The sequence below is a fragment of the Triticum aestivum genome, chromosome 6B, assembly GCF_018294505.1.
Source record: "Triticum aestivum cultivar Chinese Spring chromosome 6B, IWGSC CS RefSeq v2.1, whole genome shotgun sequence".
NCBI classification, from domain to species: Eukaryota; Viridiplantae; Streptophyta; class Magnoliopsida; order Poales; family Poaceae; genus Triticum; species Triticum aestivum.
The window spans coordinates 673869134-673890285 of NC_057810.1; the positions used below are offsets into that span (position 1 = coordinate 673869134).

At 44.6% G+C, this 21152-nt stretch overlaps 1 protein-coding gene and 1 pseudogene across 1 annotated transcript; one reads left to right on the top strand and one right to left on the bottom strand.

The window, feature by feature from the left end:
- The first annotated feature begins 9203 nt into the window (after positions 1-9203).
- Positions 9204-13009, top strand: LOC123139121 (transcription factor LRL3). Its single transcript, XM_044558920.1, has 6 exons — positions 9204-9796; positions 9895-10005; positions 10246-10311; positions 11258-11323; positions 11453-11521; positions 12354-13009. The coding sequence occupies exons 1-6, from the start codon at positions 9374-9376 to the stop codon at positions 12696-12698; spliced, it is 1080 nt and encodes a 359-aa protein (XP_044414855.1). The 5' UTR covers positions 9204-9373; the 3' UTR covers positions 12699-13009.
- A 390-nt stretch (positions 13010-13399) lies between these two features.
- On the bottom strand, positions 13400-17626 carry LOC123139120 (DEAD-box ATP-dependent RNA helicase 1-like; annotated as a pseudogene).
- Positions 17627-21152: the final 3526 nt, after the last annotated feature.

Here is a 21152-nt window from a genome sequence, read left to right on the forward strand (position 1 = left end):
CCGGTACGGAGCCCTGCCGCCGTCGTCGACCACACGGGCAAGCCCGGCGGCGCTGACCAGCGGCGACGAGGAGAGGACGCACGAGAAGGACCGCCGGGAAAAGGGGATCAGATCGCCGCCTGGGTCGCCCAGAGGACGACACGGGGGCAGTTACCAATAGGAGTTTGTAGTGCGATTAGCTTAATGACTTTCCCCTGGGTAAAAAATAATGAAGTGGTGGAGAGTCTTGAAGATAAACTTGTACGTACATGGCATGGTGTTGTGCCAATGAGACGCCGCGAGCCCTGCACAGCTATGAACCGGGACGACCTGATGTGTCGGCTCATGGGTGAGGGTGTGTTAAAGCAAGTACAATAGCAGGTTTATAACCTGCTTATATGACAATTTTGCCCATATGGAGGAGAGAGACATGAAAAGTGAGGAGAGTAGGCTCGACGTTCTGCTGGACACAACATGCAGATCCCCATGGTATGCTCTGATCGGAGAAATCAAAAGGGTCTCCTTGGTGTTCTCAAGCATGGAATGTTGTGTGATCAGCCGCAAGAAGAATTTGCTGGCACACGAAGTTGCAGCTACTGCCCGACGAACTGGCAACCTCAGGACGATCGCAGACGTACCTGCGAGTATTAGAAAGATTATGCTCGACGAATGTAACACCTCCATGGCATAATGCGTGCCCATGGTTCTAAAAAAAAAGCCTAGCTATATGCGTACTTCTAGCCAATTGCAATAAATATGAAGGACGAGATAGAGAGAAGGTGGAAAAATGTAGTACTTTTATAGCCAACTTTACAACTAACCTTGTTGTATCTGTGACTTTAAATGATGACTATATTTGACATGGCAACATCGTATAGTCAGTAGTTAGCTATACTATTAACCATGCACTTAGGATGTGTGGTGTCTGTGTGATTCGCGGCGCAGGTATTGACGATACCTGCATCGTGAATTGCACGGACGCCACACATCAATACCTGACAGAATACATGCAATAAATAGATGCATGTACTAAAGCGCAGTGCAATGCGCAGCTTGGATAACAAGCGCCTTGGTGATCGAGCTCCATTATTCATTCACTTCTTTTTTAGTACAACCCTTTAAATACATCAATGAAGAAGATTTCTTCATGACCCTTCATAATATACGATAGGATGATCATTTTACAAAATATGTCAGGAGCTCCTGTATGGCGCCTTCAGCGTCAGGAAACTTAATTGGCGCACACTAGCGATCCCTATTGGGCCTCAGCCCACTACTCCTTCGCTCGTTCTCCCATTCGCCACTGCTCCTTCACTCCTTCTCACAACACCTACGGTTTTTCTTCCGTTCATTTTTTTCCATTCTGTTATTTCTCCTACAACACTTAAAAAAGGAAAAAGAATACAAACTAGAAAAAAAATGAAAAAGGTTCATCGATTTCAAAAAAGTTCATGAATTTTAAAAAGGCTCATTGGAATTGAAAAAAAAGTTCATCGATTCCGGAAAAAAGTTCATTGTATCTAAAAAAGTTCATCAAAATTAGAAAAGGTTCATCATTTTTGAAAAATTGGTCATTGAGTTTGAAAATGTTCATCAAATTTCAAACATTTCATCAATTTTTAAAAAAGTTCATCGAATTTGAAAGAAGTTCATAGTTTTTTTAAAATAGTTGATCAAAATTGAAAAAAGTTCATAGAAATATAAAAAAGAAAAAATGAACAAAAAAAGAACAAGAAAAAAATGAATAAGAACGGGATGGAAAATTGCCCAACAAACCGGGAAAACCCCAGTTTAGAAGCTTCACAAAACCGGAGGCTTCCCTTGAACTTGGAAAAAGTATAAAAAGGGAAAAATATATGATGTTTCACATCGGCTGCGTTTGCCATAGTGGTCAGTGCGCTAGTACGTAACCATAGTTTCCAGTGCTACGGGCAATGGAGGAGGAGGGGTGGTCGTTCGTGACCACGAGGGAGCCTTTCGAGGCACTCTGACCCATCTTTTCCCTAATAACTCGAAGCCGAAGCTTGTTGAGTTGATGGCTTGTCGGAAGGCGCTTTTGTTCAGGCGTGAACAAGGTTTATAGAGAATTCACATTGAGATGGATTGCAGGGAGGCGGTGTGTATGATCAATGGAGCAAGAAGAAATCTATCAGTGGCGGGGCCGATAGTAGAGGATATCAAAGGTCTCATGCAGAATTGGCAAGGATGCAAGGTCACCTGGAGATGGAGGTCTGCGAACAAAGCTGCTCACACTCTTGCCAAGCTAGTTGTAGGAGATGAAGTGTGCTTGGAATGGCCGCATGCGCTGCCTGATTGTATCTTAAGTGTAATAGCGAATGAGATCTCAGACTGTGCTTAAATAGGTTGTTTCCCTAAAAAAACATATCCTGAGTTTGATTCACCATCACCAGTTCACCACGTACAGTCTTTTTTACCTTTCATCAAGGAAGAAAAAACAGATAAATGGGCCAGCCCAGTTACACGGCTGCAGGCGCCGGTTAGGAAAATTGCCCTTAACCGGCGCCTGCAGTGTCGAATAGGGTTTGCCAAATATGTCGCCTAGCAGTTAATAGTCTCTGTAGTGGTCTTTCACAGCGGCGAGCAGTAAACTGGGTCGGCCCAGCAGTTAATAGTCTATGTAGTGGTCTCATTGTACAAAATACGTCGCCAGCATCAACACGTGGCCATTCACAGCGGCAGTACATCCCACTCGCACACGCAAGAGGCAAACCACTAGAACAAACCAACCATCTTAACATATGTGCAGCGCAGAGTTTTAAGAATTATGATCAACGACATAAAATGAACAATTTTTTCGAATATTGAACATGACTTTCTTAAACGTGATTCTTTTTCAAATTAAACAACATTTTGAAAATGCAAGCAAATTTTCCGAGAAGTTGAACACATTTTTAAACTCTGAACAAATTTTGAAAAATGATACTTATTTTTTGAAATTCCGAACAATTTTTTAAAATACAATTTTCTTTGAAACTCTGAATTTTTTTGAAAATCCAACCGATAATTTTCCCTTTTTTGTTAATTCATTTTTCTTCATTTTGAACGTTATTATTGCTTTTGAAACTTGTTAAAAAGTTTGAAAAATTGTTTGGACTACCTTAAAATGTTCTTGTTTTCAATTCTTGTCTGCAATTTCAAAAAATATTCATGTTTTCAAAAGAATTCTTCACAAATTTAAGAAATATTTGCGTTTCAAACAAAGTTGATAATTTTTTTAACGTACATGGTTTGCAATTGTGTTAAAAAAATTCGTCAATTGTTGGGAATTTGTTAACAATTTTGGAAAAGGTGTTCAAACTTGTAAAATTTTCATACACAATGTAAAAGTCAAAATTATTGACAAATCTCAATAAATGGTTAGTACATAACAAAATAATAGAAAAACTATATGCTCACGGATGCACTCGTCTGGCCTAGTCTCGCACACTCATCTGAACAAGTGTGTTTTGGATTATGGATAAATGATCCCAATTTATTTCAGTAGCCTCACACGAACATATGATGCATACATGCCAGATTTGAACATGAATATGTTTTGTGAGTAGTTACGTTTGTTCATTAGGACATGGGAGAAGTCTTGTTATCAGTAATCATGTGAATTTGGTATTCGTTCGATATTTTGATGAGATGTATGTTGTCTTTCCTCTAGTGGTGTTATGTGAACGTCGACTACATGGCACTTCACCATTGTTCGGGCCTAGGGGAAGGCATTGGGAAGTAACAAGTAGATGATGGGTTGCTAGAGTGACAGAAGCTTAAACCCTAGTTTATGGTGTTACTTTGTAAAGGGCTGATTCGGATCCATATGTTTCATGCTATGGTTAGATTTATATTAATTCTTCTTTCGTAGTTGTGGATGCTTGCGAGAGTGGTTAATCATAAGTGGGAGGCTTGTCCAAGTAAGGACAACACCCAAGTACCGATCCACCCACATATCAAATTATCAAAGTAACGAACGTGAATCATATGAGCATGATGAAAAGTAGCTTGACAGTAATTCCTATGTGTCCTTGGGAGCGTTTTGCTTTATATAAGAGTTTTTCTAGGCTTGTTATTTTCTATAAAAAGGATTGGGCCACCTTGTTGCACCTTTGTTACACTTTTTACTTGTTACCCGTTACAAATTATCTTATCACAAAACTATCTGTTACCAATAATTTCAGTGCTTGCACAGAATACCTTTCTGAAAACCGCTTGTCATTTCCTTCTGCTCCTCGTTGGGTTCGACACTCTTACTTATCGAAAGGACTATGATATACCTCCTATACTTGTGGGTCATCAAATGCCTCTTTGGAAAACCGACTGTAATCTGACTGAAGTCTTAGAGCAACTCTAACATGCTGACCCATTTTGTCTGCGCGCGTCCGTTTGGGTCGCGGCGAACAGAAAAGTCGATCCAATGCGCCGACCCAAACGGACGCATGTCCCTTTTTCGTCCGCCTGCCAACCCATTCCTGGCCCATTTTTTAGCCTCATTTGCATCGGTGCGGACATGAGACGGACGCGCGCGGCACCCGCCTACTCCTACCCCTGGCCCGCTAGTCAGTGGCACATTGGCCATCCTCTCCCACCCTATATCGACCCAAACCCTCGCTCGCCTTCGCTACATCGTTACCGCCGCCCATTTGTCGGTGCCTCTGCCAGCAGCCGGTGCTGATAGGCCTCCCCCCAACGCCGCCACCGCGCCGCCACCACCGTCTCGCCTCCGGGGCACCGAAGCTTCTCACCCCCACACCCCGACGCCGCTGCGAGCAGGAAGCCGCCTCGCCGCCCCGACCAGCTCCTTTGTCCTAACACGGGCACGCTAGTTGGACGCCGGCAAGCCAGCCACCTGGTCCAAGGGAGGCGCACATCTCTTCGCAGGCTAAAAGAACATGCGGTGCCCCCATGTTTGGTTTTGGTAGTTGATGACAATCTCTATGGACTAATGGTTGTCTTGAGTTATATTTGAAGGATTTGTCCATAGGCTTTTCTTGAAGTCCATGTGTTGGTTTCAAGGATTTTATGAGTTGACCAAGGTGCTATTAAGGAATTATCCAAAGATTGGTCATGTGAGTGTTGAGCTTATTGCAAGCATGTCTTGAAGAAGAAGGTTGTGTGATCATTCATGTTTACCTTCAAGAGAACATCCAAATGAAGAGAGTTGCAAAGATTCAAGGTTGATCAAGACTAAGTCAAGAGTGAATCAAGTTGATCAACTCACAAAGCGTAGAAGATGTACCGAGAGGGATCAAATGGTCCCATGGTATGGTAAGCATTGTCCATTGCACTTTGTGTACTAACCCATGGTATATGTGAGAGTTCTATGTGGGGTTAGGTACGTGTCCATGGGCTTGCGTCAAAAGGAAGATATCATACAACCCATGGAAAGGATGACATCAAGTGGTGATCGTCATCAAGATTGCCATGTGCAAGTTCAAGTGGAGCATCACGAAGAGATCAAGTGCTTGAATCTTGCCATCCATTGTGGTGTCAATGGACGTGTGAAGATGTGCTAAAGAGTGGCTCACCCATAGTGGACTATGAGGGAGCAATCATCTAGTCCTCATCGAGCCAACGCAATCAAGAAAGGTGGTCCAACTTAAGGGAGTCAAGATCGTCATCATCTAGCTCAAGTGGACTATGTGCAAGGCAAAGGTTTGCCCTTGATAGGTTTTCTATTTTACCGGTCTCATGGTGGTAGTTGGGAGACCGGGTTATAGGATCGTTTGTCGTACTATCAAGGGGGGCTCTCAAGTTGGTAGCTTGATCATATCGTTAGTAGAGAGCTCAAACCATTGCATTCTTGCATCATGTTTCTTGGTTCTTTTTTGGTTCTCTTTGTGAGTCTTAGAGCTTATGGTCATCTTGATGACAAGCTTTAGTTCATCAAAAACGGAGTTCGCATGCGTCTTCTATGATGTTTTCGGTGTTGGAGGTTTTACATGTATTATCCGAGGAAGGGTTCTCACCTTTTTCTTATGGGCATTTTCTATTTTGCTTCTTATTGATATTTCTTTCAAGATTGTGTTAGCCCTTGTCACTAGCTTTCCAACAAACTTGGTTTCATCGAATTCGGAGTCCGTTTGCAAAAGTTGTGGCAGTTTTGGTGTTCTGAAAAGGCTGCAGCGGTACTACCGCGAATTGGAGCGGATGTAATTTTTTACTACCACTCCAGAGTGGTACTACCGCGGCTCCTACAGCGGTAGTACCGCTCCGAACCAAAAAACTCGTCCCAAGTCCTGCAGAGGTAGGTACGGAAGTATTTTTTTTGTACCACTCGCAAGCAGTAGTACCGTGATCCCTAGCGGTAGTACTGCTCTATGCGGGCTGTGAGCATAACGGTTGGATTTTCCCCCACCTATAAAAGGGGATCTTCTTCCCCATTGAACCTTATCCTTTGAGCTCGTGTTCTTCCCCCATTGTTGACCTTCTTCGAGCTTGCTAACTCTCAATCCCTCCATGTATTCTTGCTAGTTTTTGAGGCAAAAGAGAGAGGAGATCTAGATCCACATTTCCACCAATCACTTTCTCCTCTATGTGAGGGGAACCCATTGGATCTAGATCTTAGAGTTCTTGGTGTTCTCCTTCTTGTTCTTCCTCTCATCTTCCTCCCTAGCATTAGTTTCTTCGGTGGGATTTGAGAGAGAAGGATTTGGGCACACCGTGTGCCCTTGCCATTGCATTTGGTGCATCGGCTTGAGTTCTCCACGTGATACGTGGAAGTTACAAGTTGAGAAGCTTATTACTCTTGGGTGTTTGGTACCCTTGAGCTTGTTACTCTTGGGTGTTTGGACACCCTAGAGCTTGTTCCTCTTGGGTGCCTTGGCGCCCTAGACGGTTGGTGGTGTTCGGAGCTCAATCATTATGGTGTAAAGCTCCGGGCAAGCGTCGGGGCCTCCAATTAGGTTGTGGAGATTGCCCTGAGCAATTTGACGGGTACCGGTGACCACCCCCAAGGGTTGCCAAAGTGTACGGGTTCGGTGACCGCCCCCAAGGGTCGCCATTTGTACGGGTTCTGTGACCGCCCTCAAGGGTCCCTTAGTGGAATCACGACATCTTGCGTTGTGCGAGCGCGTGAGGAGATTACGGTGGCCCTAGTGGCTTCTTGGGGAGCATTGTGCCTCCACACCGCTCCAAACGGAGATTAGCACCCGCAAGGGTGTGAACTTTGGGATACATCATCGTCTCCGCATGCCTCAGTTATCTCTTACCCAAGCCCTTTACTTATGCACTTTACTTTTTGATAGCCATATTGTTCTTTGTCATATATCTTGCTATCACATAGTTGCTTATCTTGCTTAGCATAAGTTGTTGGTGCACATAGGTGAGCCTAGTTGTTGTAGGTTTTGTGCTTGACAAATTAACCACTAGGTTTATTCCGCATTTGTTCAAGCATCTACCGTAATTATTTTAAAACGCCTATTCACCCCCCCTCTAGGCGACATCCACGATCTTTCACAGGCCAACTTCTTCGTTGACGCCCGCAAACTATTCGACAGTTTGCCAAGGCACCAAATGGACTTCGCTGACGAGTTCTTTTTCCATAATTTCCTTTGCGGCTCTGACGATTCCTCATCTGATGATGAGGAGGATATCTTGGCTGCCGTGTTGGTCTATCACCACCTTAATAGCCAGCAGCCGTTGTTCCGTGGCTCGATCCCGGGGCACCTTCCGGTGTTGAATCGTAACCGAGAGAGCGGCTGTTTCCTTCTTTGGAAGGACTACTTTGACTCAACCAACCCGCTGTTCAACCATCAGAAATTCTGGTGGCGTTTCCGTATGAGTAGGCATCTTTTCAACCGTATTAGAGAGGGGGTGGTCGGATACGATAACTATTTCGAGCGCAAAGAGGATGCCCTTGAAAAGATTGGCTTCTCATCTTATCAGAAATGCACTGCAGCCATCCGGATGCTTGCATACGGAGTGCCCGATGATCTCATTGATGAGTGCGTCCGTATGAGTGAGTCTACATGCGTAGACTCCATGTACAAGTTCTAAAAGGCTATGATTGTTGTGTTTGGTCTTGTGTACTTGAGAGAGCCGACTCCTCAAGATACAGCCTGCTTGTTGGCGATGAATGCCAGCAGGGGCTTCCCAGGGATGCTTGACAGCATAGACTGCATGCACTGGGAGTGGAAGAACTGCTCTTCTACTTGGCGGGGCAGTATAAGGGCCATGTCAGGGCTTGCACTGTCATACTTGAGGTCGTTGCCTCACAAGATCTCTGGATCTGGCACCCTTTCTTTGGCATGACTGGATCACAAAATGATATCAACATGCTTCAACGCTCGCCGATGTTTGCAAGGCTTGCGGAAGGCAATAGCCCGCCGGTGAATGTTACCGTCAACAACCACAACTACGACAAATGATACTACCTAGGTGACGGTATCTATCCTCAGTGGACCACTATTGTGAAGACAATCCCCAACCCTGTCGGAGAGAAGAGGAAAAGATTTTTCCAAGAGCAAGAGAGTGCTAGGAAGGACGTCGAGCGTGTCTTTGGTGTTTTGCAATCTCGATGGGGCATCGTTCGGTATCCTGCTAGGACATGGAGCACCAAGAAGCTGTGGGAGGTGATGACAATTTGTGTGATCATGCACAATATGATCGTAGAAGATGAGCGTCCGGAATGTATCTACGGTCAAGGGTTTTAGTTTCTGAGTGAGAATGTGTGCCTGAGCAGGGAAGAGCGGCAATGTTTGAACAGTTCACCCAATTTCATCATGAAATGCACGATTTAAAAATTCACATTCAACTGCAAAATGATTTGGTTGAGCATATGTGGGCTCATGTTGACAACCAATAGATGTATCTTCTTTTCACATGTATTTGAGATAATTTAATTTTTACTCGGCTTGTAAAACTATGGTTAATTTATTTGGTTTTGAAACTTTGCTTTTATTTGGGTGTGAAACTATGCTATTTTTCATATGTCTGCTTGTGAAATAATGCAAAATGAGTTCATATTTGTTTAAAAAGACCGGCCACATCGGCAAATATGGGTTGACATGTTGGGCGCGTTGCCGATCCAAGTCAAAAAAAGAGCGAGCGGACAATCAAATGAACAAAAAACAGATAAAAACACCGTTCGTTTGAATCGACACGTTGAAGTTGCTCCTACACTAGTTTACAACAAACGCAGACGTGGTTTCACAGTGAAAAGAAATATCGTGTATCCATAACCGTGACGACAGTCGTCGGAGCTGTCCCTCTCTCTGGAGCTGTCCCTCTCTCTGCGAGCTTATAAACTTTGTCGCCTCGCTCTCTGCAATCGTCAACCCAGCCCAGCCAGTCAGCCACCACCACCACCTTCCCTCGCCGGCTTTACCGTCGCGCCCTCCTCCTCCTCCCCTCTCCCCTCCGCGCAGGCCGCGAACCAAGTAGCCAGCCCATGCAGCCCACCGGCCGCGAAATGCACGGCGGCGGGCAGGGGCAGGGGCAGGGGCAGGACGACTTCTTCGAGCAGATGCTGTCCGCGCTGCCGACGGCCTGGGCCGAGCTCGGCTCCGTCAGGCCCCCCTGGGAGCTCCAGGCGGCCGGCGCGCCCCCGCCCGACGGCGACCCTGGGTTCGACGAGTCCGCCCTCCTCGCCTCCCGCCTCCGCCACAACCAGATCAGCGGCGGCGGAGGGGACGACAAGCCGCCGCCGGCCTTGCTCCCCCGCCACGGCCTCGACAGCGGGGGCTTCCTGCCCCTGCCGCTGTTCACTGACCGGTCCCGGGAGGACCTGCAGGGGGCTAACCAGGCGCTGTTCGACGGGTTCGGGGCCGCCGGAATGCATGGCGCCGGCGCCGCTCAGCCGCCGTTCGGTCAGGTGAGCCAAGAACCGCCGCGCGTCCAGCTTTGGCTTTGTTCCGAGTTTCATCAGCCGCACTAACAAAACTCTCCCTTCTTTCCCCCCGTACATCCAAGGCCGGCTCAATGCCGCCGCCAGCGGCGCAGAGCGGAGCGGCGGCGCCGCCGCGGCAGCGCCAGCGGGCGAGGAGAGGGCAGGCCACCGACCCCCACAGCATCGCCGAGCGTGTACGCGACCCTCGCCACCACCCTTCCCTTCTCCCCCAATCATTATGTCTTACACCTTCTACTGTTCTTGACTTCCTGCTCCTCGAGCTCCACATTCACCGGACCATTTACTTCACTCCGACCTGTCACTGCCGAAAATTACTGGCATTTTTGCTCAAAATGTTGGCACCAGCAGCAAGAGGGGCCTGAAATGAAACCGTGCGGTTTTCCTCACACATTTTTCCATGTGTTGCTCTGCAGCTGCGGAGGGAGAGGATAGCGGAGAGGATGAAGGCGTTGCAGGAGCTGGTCCCGAGCGCCAACAAGGTGAGCGAAACGTCCCGCCTTTCCTCCTCCCGCTTTCGCCTTTTTCTTGCGCTCTCTGCTTTGAGCAAAGCAAAGCAGGAAGGAAAGCTTTCCTTCCCTGAATTCTGGTGAAAAATGCATCCATGTTTCCTGCATTATTGGTTGCTGCAGACAGAGTAAAGCTGGTGTATCATACATACTAGTAGTATAACGTGTGATGCCATGCTATCTTTGCAGTAGTATCAGTGATTGTAAAATAGCAAGTGCGTTATGGAATTGGAAAGCATGGATGGTAGTTGGAGTTGTATGGTTAATTACACTTATTAAGTAATCCAGGGGATAGGGTTGACATGTCGGTTGTCCGTTGGACGGTCTGGCTTAGTAATTTAGTGACTTCTGATTGGTAGGAAAAGAGAGATCAGGCATGGTGCCAAGGGGAATAAGAATTGTTATTGACACCATCAGTTTGGGCCAAGGCCACAGCTAGTACCAGTTAGTGCAATTGTAGATAAACGGGGACACCAAATTGAGGGGGGATGAAGATTAAATTAGGGGCTTCATGATCATTTCACTAAACACTAGGTTCGTAGAACTACAATATTGAGCATCATGAGGAGAATGACAGATGTATTGGGGGTTCCATATAACATGAACATGTTTAGACTTTGAGACATCCCGCTTTCGTGGACTCCGTGATGGTTACAGAACAGGGGTGTTGTCTAGTCTCCAGCTTCTTGCCACGGTTGATACTCCCGGAGCTTCCAATCGCACATGTGATATCTTTCTTTGCACAACTTTTATTCACTGTTCACGGTATCTAGAGCGATAACGAATGTCGATTGCTTGGCTTTTTTAGAATAAAACCTTATATCAGTTGTCATATCTTAGATGACGCAGCTGCCACAATGCGAACTAGACCGGACATAGGTCACTGTAACTGGAATAACAAGATGGAATTTTGTTGCAGACCGACAAGGCATCGATGCTCGACGAGATCATTGATTATGTCAAGTTCCTCCAGCTTCAAGTCAAGGTACATAATTCGGCTTTTCTGCACCTAGCCCGGGTTACTACTAGCTAGCCGCTAAGTTTCTGAATGTTGCTAGTCAGCTTGCTCCTTGATGGAACTCATGGTCCCTGATCAGATGTCCCAGTTTTGCAGGTTCTCAGCATGAGCCGATTAGGCGGAGCTGCGGCAGTTGGCCCTCTGGTTGCTGGCTTGTCATCAGAGGTACCTGTGTGACATGATCTTCCATTTTGACAAGCTTATATGTGATTGTTTTATGGAGGAATCCTACATCACTGACAACGACTTGTACATAGTTAGTAAGTGTTAGCCTAGAGCCAAACACTAGCTTGCTTGCATGGGCCAACTTGTTCTGATCCCTAAAATCCGCTAATTACGTTTGTTAGATCACAAAGTGTATATGGAATGTTAGCCTTTTGACCATCGGTCCGGTACGAATAGATACTCATAATCCTGTCATTTTCAAGTTGGTGTGCTGATTCTGACTCACTTAACTTTTGGTTGTATATGAAAAAGATGATTATTTCTGTCTAGGGTGGATCCCTCTTCAAGTCCACGAGGTAGAATTTAGGTATAAAAAATCTAAATTTGGCATTCGGAGGACTGAAAGTCACAGTAAAGAGCTACTGCAACTAAATTAATAGTATGCCTATAAAAATTGCACCACATCATTTTTCAAATCGAAAGGATCGTTGCTTAAGGAACAGATCAAGCATTAGTGGATGCCAGCACAACAGAAAAAGGTTCAGAAGAATCTTTCTGGTTTAAGAACTGGAGGGAAAAAAGGAAAACACGCCTGAAAAGTGACCGCCATATACCAAACTACCAATCAAGCAGTTAGCCTATAGGAGCTACTGCCCACTAAGGACAATTGGCAGCTCCTGAACATACCCCAGCTACTACAAGGTCAACCACCATCTCGAATTCGAAAAAAAAAAAATCATTTAACTCTTTTTTCTGTCAAGAAATCATCAGCTGTTTTATAAGAGTCATCTGCTCAATTGCCACTGTGCTAAAATCTGAGTCCACCTTGCAGAGCAGCGGAAATGGAAACGGGACCAGCAGCAGCGGCGACGGCAATGGCGACGACGACAATGGTGGTAGCACCTTGCGGGCGACGGAGCAACAGGTGGCGAGGCTGATGGAGGAGGACATGGGCACTGCCATGCAGTATCTGCAGGGCAAGGGGCTCTGCCTGATGCCGATCTCCCTTGCCTCGGTCATCTCCTCTGCAACCTCATCGTCGCTCCGCTCCGCCACCCGACCTGCTGGTAATGCAGGAGGACCCCTACACGAAGGCGGTAGCCCTGCGTCGCCTCGGTTGGTGAACGGCGTGGGCGCCGATGGCTCCCGGACCATCAGGGATGGCGGTAGACAGTGAAGTGGCCTTCAGAAGGTTGCATTCCGGGGGTAGAATTGCCAGCCAGCTCTACACCCTTTTCTCTTGGCCTTTATGTCTGTTCATAAGAAGAAGAAATGATGTGCAATCATGCAACCTTTAGCCCTACCTTTTTCCTGTTCTTGTTATTTATATGTGCAATAGCTTTTCTTCTAATATCTCTTTCTCCCTTTTGGGATATGATCGAGCTGCTCTAGTCTCTAGTCTTGTTTATATTAAAAAAAAATTGCTGAGCTGTCGTTCCTCTTGTTCGATAAAGCTAAAAAGGAATCAAATTTATTGTGAGCCCAAAATAAGTTGATTTTATAGGAGGTACAAATGCAAAGTTGTTTTTCGTAGAAGGCACAAATGCAAAGCTGGTCAACAAATTGGAAGATAATCTACATATCATGTGGGAGCCAGGAGAGCATATGCTGTTGTTTCAGGCGCTTTTCTTCCCGGATAACCAGCAAGTCAGATAACCTTAGTTGTAGTGCGTTTACTGGAAAGCCATGCGCGAAATGCTTACGCGCCAATGGTTGAGATGCAGGTGGTAACACGGTTAATTAGACGATCCTCGGAGCGTCAAGAACTGAAGATATTAAGCCATGATGTTTGATGCGTTAATTACGTGATCCGGTGAAGATATTAGGGCATCTTCAACCGTGCTTGTTAACCAAAAAATATGCCACTGACAACTCTGATGAACAAGGAGAAGCAGCATCGACTTGTAGCATTTGAACAAGGGGAACTTAATGAATTCTGCAGAAATGCAGGTGGGCGTCAGTTGGAAAGACATAAAAATTTACTGTGACGTGCACCTAGAATTTTCAGGTTTACTGACAAATGTTCAGACTAAATCAGCCAAACCCACTAAACTACACGGTCCATCATCAAATCGCGCCGTGTTGATCAGTAGGCGTATAGAAAAGCAAACAGGGGGAAAAACACGTGACGTCTTCGGATAGTAGAGTTCCCCAAATATATGTACCAGACGGGGATTTAAGACGTTTACAGAAAACAATTCAGAACACCGAGTGATCTATCACACTTCACGTTTGCTTGCCTCTCTTTCTTTTCAAAGCTCCCGGCGCTTTATCTCCCGACTTGTTGGATTTCTTCGATGCTTCTGGTTCGGCAGACCCTTTCAATTTATCTTTCAGTTTCTCCAGAGCTTTTAACAGCCCAGCAAGGAAAAAGGAAACAGAGACAATATCAGAATCAATGAAGAACATCGAAGGCGTGGGTGATGGCAAATCAACATAGAAATCTGATTAAAACAGGACTGTTATCTCACCGGTCTCAAAAACTGGGCGAAGGCTATCTATTGATTCCTCGGGTAGCGAGCGAAGGATGCAGCTAGAACCATCTGCCTTCTTCAGCATCTTGGCAAATCTTTTAACCTACATGACATTTGACTCAGCAACCCATGTAACTAGAGAAGATATGCTGAGATTAATTTATACATCTGGTAGCAGACACGTCTGTTTAACTCCAAAACAAATATCAAGGTGGTTCATCATTAGTTCGTCCATAAGTCCTGACCAAAATCAGGAAGTCCCGATAGTAACAGTTATCTACACCAAATTCTATATCATCAAAACACTCAATTTGTTTGTTCCCCAGCAATCAAATTAGCCAGCAATACAGGGATGAGATCAGCATATTATTTACACATATAGACATGTCATGTACAATATCATGGTGTATTAATCAATCAACCACAGCAAGCATTGTACCAAATACTAACTACTATTATTGTTAAACAGCGCATTACCTCATTTTTCCTTAAAAACGTGAAGCAAGAACCAGATTCGCCTGCCCTGGCAGTTCGGCCTGCTCGGTGGATGTATGTTTTCACATACTGCGGCATCTCATAGTTGATAACATATCTCAAACCGTCAATATGTATTCCTCGAGCCATTATATCTGAGCCAATGAGAACATCTATTTTCCCTTCCTTGAAGGCTGCCAACGTCTTCCTGCAGCAGAGTTTTATTAACATCACAAGGTGAGATTAAGTTCAACATGTCAGAATATCATTCCACCATCAACATAACCTAACTTAGCAAGTAATGCCACTTTCTTATGTTTGCGCACACATGCTCTAACAAATATGATCCATGGAGCTTGTATAAGGCATAGTCAGTCAGAGATGGTTATTTGTAGTTACTTATTTTTGTGGCGGTCTGCAACCAACGCAAGAAAATGAACTCTGATTTACAACAGGAAATAAACATGAGTTATTACCTTCGAGTAGATTCACGCTGCAAACTTGAAAATTCACTAAACTTAAAGGGCAAGTCATCAAAAAATCCCAGTAAAGTGCTTAGTCTGTGACTATCATCTACAGATTTGGTAAAAACCAAGCACTTCTCCCCACGCAGCTCTTGGAGAAGAACAATGAGGCACAGCGGCTTTATGTTTGATGTACAAATCTGCATTAACAGCAAGGAGAATGAGAACGCAGGGCACAGTTCACAATAGCCTTTTACACCCCTTGGGTGTTTCAGGCATCAGCATTGATAAGAGTAACAATCAGCAAAAACTGCCAAACCAGCTTGTAGGACTCCAGCTTTGTAGGAATTCTGTAACGCTTCTTTCCACTATTCAACAGCAGAGGATGATGCAGCTCAAGTTGAGAAAGTTTGCTGGGGTCTTGGGTCAGTGTAGCAGAACAGACTATCTTTGCCAGTCTTGGATAGCATTTACCTTTAAATCCTCGTTCGACGCCCCTAAATGCCATGGCATAGATTTAAGTCCTCAACTGAAATATAAAGTGATAAAAGAGGACAAGAATAATATGAGCAATTGATTCGGTAGAGCAAGTCTTACGATCTTCTGATGGTGGTCAATGGATGCAGTAGAGTTCGTCCAGCAGTGTCATGCCGGAAATGATCTTGATTAGTCGGGCGAGTAAACTGGATAACTGTTGGCAACCAGGACTGATATGCCTCCCTTAACATCCTATCTGTCTCATCAACAACCTGAAACCGCATGTTTCGAAAAAATTAAAAGCAAGTACGCAATACTAATAAGATGCAAAATTATAGTGCCATGACTAAGTTTCGTATCATCATATACTAGAAAAGTTGTACAGATAGCGGGTCCTGTTGACTGAATAATTTGTTGGAAAGAACACAAGAAGGGCATGCCAAACTTGTTGCAACTAGAGGCAACACTCGCATGGTTTCAAATGCCATCCATATAGCAAGTGTCTAAATGAAGAGGCGAATCTGGAAAATTGTTTGTCGTCCAAAAATGTCCCCAAATAATCATTTATTGCTGCTATTTGGATACAGGCCAGCTAAATTAAGTAATACTACCTCCGTCCCAAAATAGGTGTCTCAACTTTGTACTAGCTTTAGTACAAAATTGTACTAAGCTTGAGACATTTATTTTGGGACGGAGGGAGTATACACTTTGGTCCAAACTCATTGCCAGCATAATGTTTGACATTACATGGTACTGCGGCACTATGCACACACAAACAATACTACCTTATAAATATTTATAACAGGAACTATCAACACATCATATATGAACTCAGCCATCCATTGTATGGAGAATTTTGGAGATGAAAGAGGAAACAGAGACTGTTGCCAAAAAGCCTACCAGGTATTGAAGATGCTCCAGACTAAAACCTTTAGTCATGTTGATATGATCCATCAATCTTCCAGGTGTTGCCACCAATATATCAACTTTAGTCTGTGGTTCCATTTCGACATATTCATCATCAAGCGATGGGTAAAGCTCTTGTTTGGACTTCTTGATCAGATTTGAGATTTCATCCGCAATGGAGGACTGACCAACCGCTGATGCTACTGTCAAGCCCACCACAGGAGCAATAACATCAAAAACCTCTTTAACCTGAAGTGGAACAAACAAACAAAAGACACTTCCATTTTGTCATGATGAACTGAATAATATTAAATGTATAAATTGCTGGAATAGCTACTGACGATATAGAACAGCATGCATCAGTTTTCCTATGGATAAATTGCTGGAATAAGATATTGACAGTATAGACTAGTGTACACAAGTTTTATCTAGAAGGTAAAATAAATATCACAAACCTGCAATGCTAAATCCCGTGTAGGCAGCACAACCAAAGCACGCAAGCACCTTACTTTCCGAGTGGAGAGCATTTGCACAATAGGCAAGGCATAAGCAAGAGTTTTGCCGGACCCGGTCGGGGAGTTAATACAGATATCCCTCTGAAAAGCACCAGGGCCAATTGTTTCCAGCCATGTCGAAACCTGAACTGGGAAAAAAGATTCGATTCCCATCCGCTGCAACGCTTCTGCCAATCTGTGTAACAGTAAACATAGCCCTCAGTTGCATGCTACTAGTATTTTCTAAGACGTTTGCAGAGTTAAAAGGGCACAAAGTTAATAAGCAGCTAAACAAAGTAGACCAAATCGAACATGTAAAGCAAGTGAAACTAGTAGTGCACATGACATTGAACAAAATTAGTGCAGCCAATGCTAATAGCATAGAACTTCTAGTAGCAGCACAAGAAGCTATCCAGTGAAGCGCAACAGCGCCATCCTTATCAAATTGAAGACTCCGGCATTACAGATTCAGCAGGCCGTAACTGAGCACAAAATACTGCACGGCACAGGCATGGGGTATGGTGTGGTACTACCTGGGGTCGAGGCGGGGGAGGCTCGTGACGGGGCAGCCGGAGAAGGAGTCGATGTCGACGGGGTGCCGCATCCACGGCAGGTGCGGCACGCGCTCCTCGGGCGCCTCGTCCTCCTGCCCCTTCGTCTTCATGGCCACCATCGGCCGCCGAACCAGAGAGACGGGGGAGGAGTCGCCGCCGGCGAGGAGGAGCGGCGCTAGGGGGGAGGAGGGAAGGGAGGGGCCGCGCGTTAGGGCGCGGAGCGGAACAGAGTGCTGATGATGGCGGGCTCTGCCTCTGACGGGCCAGGAGATGGGCCGTGCCGCGCAACAAGCTGTACAGGTGGCGGTTTTTTCTAAAAAAAAAAAGGTGGCGGTACAAGTACTGGTGAAGAGGGGAAAGACCAAGGGGCGGCGGCGTGAAACCACGCCCTGAGGATGGGTCGAAGCTTGTACTAGCTCACGTGCACGTTGGTCTTCTCTTTTTCTGCGGATTTGTACGTACATGTGCGCCTTGAGAAAATAAAGAGTGAACAATTTGTTTCAAACAAATTAATGGAACATTTTTGTAGTATGGTAGAACAATTTTGTAACCAGCAGCCAACAATTGTTTACCAAGAAACAAGCAGTCACTATGAAAAAGGAAAAAAAGATGATAAACATTTATTTGAGCAAAGAGAAACAAATATTAGCACTAGCCGAGTTTGAGATTGGAAACTGCCCGAGTTCGAGAAGAGGACTACGAGAAATCTTGCCGGGGGCAATTCAATGGTTTAGAAGAAGTCAACAGTATTTTTTTTATTTTCAGCCAATTCATTGGGTGCTCCCTTAACAAGATCGATTCTCATGATTACATGGGCCAAGCTCATAACCAAGGTTCTCTTAGCTATTCACCTACTAAAGGACGAATGAATTGCTCTTAGCTATTCATCTACTAAAGGACGAATGCATTCATGTCAATGCGGCAATGCCTACCACCCATGTCTTATATAAGGAGCAAGACTTGTCTAAGCAAATGATCAATAATTTATACTTCTATGTCTTTAATTGTCCAATCCGGTTGTGTTATGTCTCTGCAGTTCGCACACTAGGGTTATGATTTGCATGGTTGCATAGGCATAGGAGACATCAAGAATTATGGATTGATCGGTATAATTACAACTTGCACGCATTAGTTGAAATCAGCTCCATGCATCTACCTCCTACGCCGCCGCATCAGCTAATTTCCCTCAGCATACTCTCTTCATGGAGCATTGTGCCTTCATGCTCCGGCAGTCTCATGCACCACACTCCTCGTGCACTCTTGAGGATGCATGGTGTGCTAGTTACTTCCTTGACTAGGATGGAACGGGGATTCAAAGAGATTGATTCTCACGAGTATGATTCGCAAATAAGGGTGATAGAAAGCAGGCAGGTGATCACACTGTCGTTCTCAAGGAGCAACATAGACGCTGAGCCCCAAGACACAAAGATGCTAAATGGCAAGGCATAATATTTCAGGGAACCTTCGCTAGTGTGTTGCCTAGTTCAGGAGAATCTGTGAGCCAATATCTCACTTGCCATCTAAGGAAATAGCTATCTTGGCTAGGTGAGTACGGGCCAGAGATGCCATCCTTACTTTTACCTCAACTTGCATGATGAAGATATCTACACTTAACAATGGCTTGTATGCATCCACCCATGATTGACATTAGTAGAATTTTGTTTCAAGAAAATGGAAGCTTTATCACACCTCGGTCCCTGTGGATGCATCCAACCAAAAAAATAAAATAATGTTGGTCCTATGTGGATGCATCCAACCAAAAAGATAAAATAAAAATCACTCCAAATACACCAAGAAAAGCCACAAGTTACATGTATCATGAACAAAATCCATAGGCTGCAACTATCAAATCTTGCACAAGATGAGCCTATGTTGGAGAATTTCAAGCTGGTAAGTTGTGTTCAATGTCATCCCCGGAAACAACACCTGCTACCAGTCTGCTAGCCATGCGACAAAACACTAGTAGGGTACTAGGGTTGTGTAAAACAAACGAAGTATGATGTCCCACCATCCAGACCGATGAATCAGACACTGGGTTTTAGCCCTGGTTCAAGGTGGGAAGAAGACATCAACGACATCTCCAAGGAGAATTAGGACACATGCAAGCGTCACCATCATTGGACTCAGTCGCTGACCAACACTAGTACAAAAAACTACAGGTCATCACTTATAGACCTAGGGGTGTCGGTTACTGATGTAGTTCACCACCCATCGGCGCTCCGCCGGGCACCTTTCAATGGTGACAGTTACAAAACGGTGAAGTCCTCATTGCTGGGACAAACGTGAGACCCGTCAGTGGTGACCGGCCTGGTCAGCGATGATGGTTGTACGGTGTTATTTACTTTCGGGCTATAGGGAGGGGACAGTAGGAAACCTCCCCTGGGAAAAATTAGAGAATTGATGTGACGAAAGAGAGGATGGCAGGGACAAAGGTAGAGAGTGGTCCAGAGAAGAGTTGGCATAACGGAATTAATCACTCAACGTGTGTATCATGACTCGTCTGTCTTTGTTAATTTAAATGTATGTGTGCCTTTTTTAATTAACAAAAACTACAATTGGCGATTTATTTCCATAGAAAATAATTGTGTGAAGATTTTCTAATTTTGTATAGTGAATTTTTTCTCGACAAAAGGTTAATATTTATTATGAAAATATGCAAATAAATAAGGTGAACATTTATTTTGAGCAATGAGACATTTTTTCAGTAGTGGAACAATATTGTGGCCAGATGTGGACATTTTTCTCACAAATAAATAGTTATATAGAAAGAGAAATTATTATTATTATGAACATTTCTTATAGGTTATGAAAACAATATGTTCACATCTCTTATAGCTTTGTTAGAATTCAAATAACGGACGTCTGTTATGCATGATGTTTTTTAGAAAACTCCCTGGACTTTAATTAATCCTGCAAAAAAAAGGAAACTATGATGGCTCGCGCGTGATGGCTCTTTGTTGAAAACCCCAAGCTTATTAATTACATACAAAACTCCCATGTATTATTTAATTACATAAGAAAGCCCCTCTATTTAGAAGCACGTGTCTCAACAGGACGTCCATGGCTCAAAAAAAAACACAAGCTGTCCACCAGGCCAAACTTACTTTTTTTTACGGGGAGGCCTTCAGGCTAGCTTTATTAAACTTAAATAACATATACATCGTTTAATAAAAGTTTAACAATGAAGCTGGGGGGCTCATCCGCCCGTAGAGAAGAGGATTAACACGCCCCCAATTTGCTAGCTCATGAGCAACTACATTAGACTCCATATTGCAATACTCAATAGTAACCTTTTCGAACTCGGCCAAAATAAAACGACAAGCATCAATAATAGGAGCCAACACCACGGAATGACCTTCATTGTGCTTCAGGGCGTCAACCACCATGCTATTATCCAATCTCACCAAGATGCTATGACACCAAATACTCAGTGCAAGTTTCAGCCCTTCATACAGAGCAGCAGCCTCAGCCGAGAGACTACATCAGCAACGTGTCCAATACTTGTTGTGGATGCTCTTATAAACTTCCCCTATAATCTCGGATGACGATCATGCAACACCATCCGAAAAAGTGGCGTCTACATTGAGCACTTGCTGATCTGCTAGGGCGACATCCCACTTATTTAGTTTTGACGTGGTTGGTGCCTTTCTCGTTGCCCTTACGTCCGTACATAGTTCACAGTTAACGCAAGGATTGCATGTGTTGTTTGCTCAGGTACTTAGTAGTAAATCACGTCCTATGTACCTGCTCAAGCGATATTTTTATATATGGCGCTCCTATGGGACTGC

Excerpts from the sequence above, each read along its gene's own strand:
- LOC123139121 (XM_044558920.1), top strand. The coding sequence starts at position 9,374 with ATGCAGCCCACCGGCCGCGAAATGCACGGCGGCGGGCAGGGGCAGGGG. Across the intron at positions 10,006-10,245 it reads CCCACAGCATCGCCGAGCGT|CTGCGGAGGGAGAGGATAGC; the intron begins GTACGCGACCCT and ends GTTGCTCTGCAG. Across the intron at positions 11,324-11,452 it reads TCCTCCAGCTTCAAGTCAAG|GTTCTCAGCATGAGCCGATT; the intron begins GTACATAATTCG and ends CCAGTTTTGCAG.